The sequence below is a fragment of the Cebus imitator genome, unplaced genomic scaffold (assembly GCF_001604975.1).
Source record: "Cebus imitator isolate Cc_AM_T3 unplaced genomic scaffold, Cebus_imitator-1.0 Scaffold30, whole genome shotgun sequence".
Taxonomy (NCBI): Eukaryota; Metazoa; Chordata; class Mammalia; order Primates; family Cebidae; genus Cebus; species Cebus imitator.
The window spans coordinates 3,142,761-3,149,081 of record NW_016107345.1 but is presented as its reverse complement, the minus strand read 5'-3'; the positions used below and the strand labels follow the sequence as shown (position 1 = coordinate 3,149,081).

The following is a 6,321-nucleotide window of genomic DNA, read 5'->3' as shown; positions in this document are numbered from 1 at the left end:
CCCAAAAAAAAAAAAAAAAAAAATCTTTCCTCAACCACCTCCCCCCGCCGACCCCCAAAACACCCTGCACCTATCCCTCGAATTTCTCTACTCCTCCAACATTTAACCCACTGGATCAGGCCTGCTCCTCACCTGCCCATGTCATGGTGAGCCTCCTGCACTCTGACTTGGTCCAGATGGGAGCTCACATGTGACAGAGTGGCTGGGGAGCAGCCTCGGACCCTAACGTCCCCACGCATTCTACTTAGATATTTTTCTTTTTTTGAGATGGAGTTTCGCTCTTGTTGCTCAGGCTGGAGTGCAATGGAGTGATCTCGGCTCACCGCAACTTCTGCAATTAGATCTCAACACACACTTATTTGGTGATTTTTATTTATTACTTTTATAATTATTGAGTATTGCTATGGTTTGGGTCTGTGTCCTCACCAAATCTTGGGATTTGGCCTGGTGGGAGGTGGCTGGATCATCGGAGCAGATTTCCCCCTTGCTGTTCTCTTGATAGTGAGTGAGTTCTCAGGAAATCCAGTTGTTTAAAAGTGTGTGGCATTTGTCCCTGCTTTCTTACTCCTGCTCTGGCCATGTAAGACATGACTGTTTCCCCTTTGCCTTCCACCATGATTATAAATTTCCTGAGTTCTCCCCAGCCATGCTTCCTGTACAGCCTGTGGGCCAATTAAAACTCTTTTCTTTAAAAATTACCCAGTTTCAGTGTTTTTTTTTTGTTTTTTGTTTTTTGTTTTTTTTGACACAGTCTTGCTCTATTACCCAGAGCAAGTACAGTGGTGCAATCTTGGCTCACTACAACCTCTGCCTCCCGGGTTCAAGAGATTCTCCTGCCTTAGCCTCCATAGTAGCTGGGCACACACCACCACATCAGGCCAATTTTTGTATTTTTAGTGGAGACAGGGTTTCACTATGTTGGCCACACTGGTCTCGAACTCCTGACCTCAGGTGATCCACCTGCCTCGGCCTCCCAAAGTGCTGGGATTACAGGCCTGAGCCACCACATCTGGCCTCGGGTATTTCTTTATAGCAGTGGGAGAATGGATTAATACAACTACTTATTCAATAATTTTCCTGAATTAGTTCTAAGACATAAAACAGATTTGCATTTAACGTTTATTGAAAGCAGAGGTGATTCACACTACGGAACCAATGCAACAAGACATTTTTACTTTTTGTCTCTCCAAGTTTTTTGTCCTTTTTAAAATTGGGATATTTGCCTTTAATTCTTAGCTTGTATTTGTTCCTCTGCCAGCTTTAAGGCATAATCAACATATAAACACGATGTTGTTTTTAAATGTCTAATGTCTATAAAGTCCAATCCTGAGAACTCTACCATTGGGGTGCTCTGGTTAATTGGATTTCTGTTAATCACCAATCGGTTTTTTGTTAAATGGGACTTGTTCAAAACTTAACCAAACTCGAATTTACTTTCTTACCTCAGGAAAAAAATTCTCCTGGGCACACCTGTATCCTGCTTTGGTGACACAGAACTCTGAGCATCCTAGGTTAGGATTTGGAGCATCAGGGAGCACGCTGAGGATGGAGAAGGAGCAGGAAAGTGAGCCGCAGGTGCACCAGCCCAGGCCTCAACTTTCAGAGGGCTTCTTCTTAACTTGTTCCAGGTATGGTTAATGCTGTCTTGGAAATGAGTATTACTGTTAGCCAGATTCCAGTTAACCAACATTCTTTTTTTTGAGACACAGTCTTGCTCTGCCACCCAGGCTGGAGTGCAATGGAGTGGTCTTGGCTCACTGCAACCTCTGCCTCCTGGGTTTAAGCGATTCTCTTACCTCAGCCTCTCAAGTAGCTGGGATTACAGGCGCCTGCCACCATGCCTGGCTAATTTTTGTATTTTGAGTAGAGACAGGGTTTCACCATGTTGGCCAGGCTGGTCTCAAACTCCTGACCTCATGATCCGCCCACCTCAACCTCCCGAAGTGCTGGGATTACAAATGTGAGCCATCGTGCCTGGCTAATCAACATCTTTTTTTTTTTTTTTTAACCAATACTTTTGCAGCTCTTGAATTCCTTACTCAAGGGACAAAACTTTTAAATTGACTTCAGCCAAGTTTTTTACCACTGGGACAAATTAGATTTTATTATGCACACATACATCCTTTTAAAAAAATAACACCCAGCTTTATATTTGTATCCAAATATTTTTTGCAGCTGTAGAATTCTCACCTTGGCTGTGCTTTTGAGAAGTGCTAATTCTACCATACAATGCTGGCTGAGCAGCCACTTGAAATGAGGGCTACTATTTGTTCGATTCAATTTCTAAGCCCACAGGTCTCCTTCAGGCCTTGAAATAGCCAAGAGACCAAGCTCCCAAGATATGTGGGAGAAACTCAAGTGTGCAAGGATGAGAGAAGCTGTAAGATGCATACAGATTGTCTTGTTCATTTATACTGCCATTGGTAAAATGACATGCTTTGGGGACATTTGAAAAGTTGCCATCAAAATGTATGATTGAAGTTTTGAGCAACCAAAATGAGATTGAATGTATTAACATTCAAATGTGCATGGCAGCGCCTGCCAAACTTTGCTGCATATTAGAATCACCTGGGGAGCTTCGGAAAAATCCAAATGGTCATGCTGTTTCCATACCCGGGAGTGGGGATCAGGATGTCTAGGGGTGGGAGTCAGGCATTCAGTTTTTAAAAGACCCCTAGATGATTCCAAAGTTCGGCAGGTTTGGGAACCGACGGCATTTGGTAGTTCAACTTTAAGCAATTTGTAGCATATTACTTAAAGGACTCAACTAAATTTACAGAATACTTTAATTCATGGACCTCATGGATGTTTACATTTAAAATGCTTCAACATTATGATAGTAAGTTATTTCCAAAAATTTGTAAAAGAATCTGTCAGTGAAATTGAAAATTATTCTGTGATCTAAAACATTGCCAAAATATTGTAATCCACTCCTTTTTAGGGGGAGAATGTCAGGGACATTTATTTCCAGCTTCAAAATCCTTGTTATATGGATAGAAGCAGAAGAAAGATGAAGGGAAAAAAAACATAAACAAAGAAAGACTAAAATGATTATTTACTAAGAATTGCAAATGCTCATTTTCTGGGCACACCACAAAGTTCCATTCTCTGTTCCCAGGACTTTGCGTAATACACAGGGACACGTTGGTAAAAGGCTGATGCTTTTAGTTTATCAAAATAAACCTGAGTGTTTCTTTTCCCAGCCCTCAGTCAAAACTGAGACTTTACTCTTCTTTATGAAAAAAAGAAAGAAAGAAAAAGAAAAGAAATGTGTCTAGTAGTGAGCCTGCCTGTCCTTTGGACTGTTCTGTGGTTGCAATGTCCCTCCTAACTGATTAGCCCTCATTCCACAGATTACCATGTGTTGGGAACATTCGAAGATTATATCAGCCGAGACTCCTGCTGCCTGTCTGGTAAAGAGCAATTTACAATAACAAACACACGCCAGATTTGGATGAATTACCCTCCCCACAACCCGTAGGTCTGTTGGGGTCATTCAGTTCCTCAAACAGTCCTGTTTCTATAATTTCTTCCTGCCACGCTATAGGAACAGCACCTGTTGCAAAGCTTTTGAAAAACTGCTTATCTTTGTCATCAAATTCCACCCCCCGAACCTCAGAGAAATCATCAATTTCACCGACGTCTTTGGCATAAACCACCGAAGGGTCTGGCACAAATGGAGGTTTGACTAGGCCGGCTTCCAGGCGAGGAAAGTTGATCGTTTTAAAGAAATTATGTTTCCTGGGATCATCAGACTTTTCTCTGTGAAGAAAGGAGATGATCAGCCTGAGACAAAGTTAACAAACCAAAATGGGACATGTTCTAACAATACAAAGCGTGTAGCATTCTTTTCTTACAATACATTTCATTTTAATTGCAAAGACAATATAATGACATAAAGAATAACTGAAAAATAATAACTTTTGAAATCATCCCAAACTCTGCACCAAATAGACAGTAGCACTTTCATTATTTGCTGACAGTTTTTGCCTTTAGATGCAACTTTTAAATAGTGAAGCTTTGGATATGACAATTATTCTTGGTGTTTCAAGGAAATACAAGGAAATTTCTGGAGAACCACACCTGCTTGCCTGCAGCTTCCAGTCATTGCCTCTTCAGGGTCACATAGAACGAGTTAAACACATCTCTGTCCCACACTATCACCACGCCCATTTTAAAAGATAGCACTCATATCCCCTTATTAGTAATATGACAGATTTCTAGAAGCCCCACTTACCTTCCCAACTGCCACAATAATCTTGGTGTTATTTCTTTAAAGAAATTTCTTTTAAAAAATCCATTAGTAATTTGCAGTAGTATGAATTAGCATACATTTAGTACTCAAGACTATGATTATTATTATCAAATCCTCCATCTCTATGCTAGAAATTATTCCAATATATGCCTTAGAATAAGAGAAAAAAGTATGTTCCCAACTGTGTAACCTTTACTATTAATATTAGTTATCTATTGCTGTATAACAAATTGCCCCAAAATTTAGTGCCTTAAAACAACAAACATTCATTATCTCACAGCTTCTGAGGGTCAAGAATCTGGGCATGGCTTAACTGGGTGTCTCTGTCTCAGAGTCTCTTGTGAGGTTTCAGTAAAGCTGCTGGCTGAGACTGTGGTCTTATCTGAAGGTTCAGCTGAGGCTGGGGGATTTGCTTTCAAGCTCACTATGTGGTTATTGTCAAGCCTCCATCCCTTATCACAGGAGCCTCCACAGGGCTGCCTTAAAACATTGCAGCTGGCTTTCCCAAGGCCAGTGATCTCTTTCTCTCTCTCTCTCTCTCTCTCACACACACAGAGAGAGAGAGAGAGAAAGAGAGAGAGAGCGAGAAAGAGAGAGAGAGAGCACAAAATAGAAGCCATAAATTTTTTATAACCTAATCTTGGAAGTGACATCTCATCACTTCTGCCATATTCTATTTCTCATTGAAGGAAGCCCACACTTAAGGCAAAGGGATTATACGTTGGTATGAATGCCAGGAAGGGGGATAACTGGGGGCCATCTTAGGGGCTGCCTACCTTACACCTCTTGGTTCCTCTTAAATCTAGATTTTAACAAAATAAAAAGGGGGCTGTTTTGTGGCATCACATTCAAAATGATTTTTTTCTTTTAAAAAAATATGAATCGATTTCCTGGTCTGATTAAGAAACTTCTTTCACATACAAGAGGCCAACAAACACATGAAAAAATGCTCATTATCACTAATCATCAGATAAAAGTATATTAAAACCACAATGAGATACCATCTCACACCAGTCAGAATGGCTATAATTAAGAAGTAAAAAAACAACAACAGATATTGGAGGGGCTGCAGAGAAAAGGGAATGCTTAGACACTGTTGATGGGAAGGTAAATTAGTTCAGCCACTCTGGAAAGCAGTTTGGAGATTTCTCAAAAAACTAAAAATAGAATTACCATGTGACCCTGGAATCCTATTACTGGTATATACCCAAAGGAAAATAAATTGTTTTAGCAAAAAGACGTAACTCATATGTTCATCACAGCACCATTCACAATAGCAAAGACACGGAATCAACTAAGGAGTTCATAAATGGTGGATTGAATAAAGAAAATGTGGTACATGGACAATATGGAATATTATGCAGCCACAAAAAAGAATGAAATCATGTTCTTTGCAGCAATACAGAAGCAGCTGGACGCCATTATCCGAAGTGAACTAACATAGAAACAGAAAGCCAAACACTGCATATTCTCACTTATAAGTGGGAGCTAAACACTGGGGACACATGGACATAAAGATGGGAACAACAGACATGGGGACTACCAGATGTTGTGGGGGTGGGGAAAGGGTTGAGAAACTACCTATTGAGTACTATGCTCACTACTCCAGTGACAGATTCAATTGCACCCAAAACCTCAGCATTACACAATAATGTCTTTGTAACAAACCTGCACTTATACTCCCTGAATCTAAAAGTTTTTTTTTTTTTTTTAAAGAAATGTCTTTCTTTTAGAAGAAGTCAATTTCCGCCATGTCAACCACAACGGAAATTAATCATATTCCTGGTCTCTCTTTTACATTTTCCATTCAAGATATCAAAAACTTTCTGGAAAAGGATTGAGAGTTTGCCCTATATATTCCTTTCAGAGATTCCCCTTTCAGAGTTATCGGATGATAACTACAACAGATTATCCCGTAAGATGACTAAAGGCAATACCCAAAATGGCGCAACTAATGACAAGAATGAGGATAACTGACATGTATTCAGCGCCTACTCTCAGTTAACACAGCATTAAGCTCTTCACTTACATTATTACATTCACCCAGTACCGCAGCCCTGTCTCCA

At 40.2% G+C, this 6,321-nt stretch overlaps 1 protein-coding gene across 1 annotated transcript in view; it reads right to left on the bottom strand.

Moving 5' to 3' along the window:
* Positions 1-1,932: 1,932 nt before the first annotated feature.
* Positions 1,933-6,321, bottom strand: part of GRK7 (G protein-coupled receptor kinase 7) — a 44,900-nt gene continuing 40,511 nt past the window's right edge. The window contains exon 4 of the mRNA XM_017523747.2: positions 1,933-3,762. Within this exon, the coding sequence (XP_017379236.1) occupies positions 3,426-3,762 (337 nt within the window). The 3' untranslated portion in view covers positions 1,933-3,425. The remainder of the gene's footprint in view (positions 3,763-6,321) is intronic.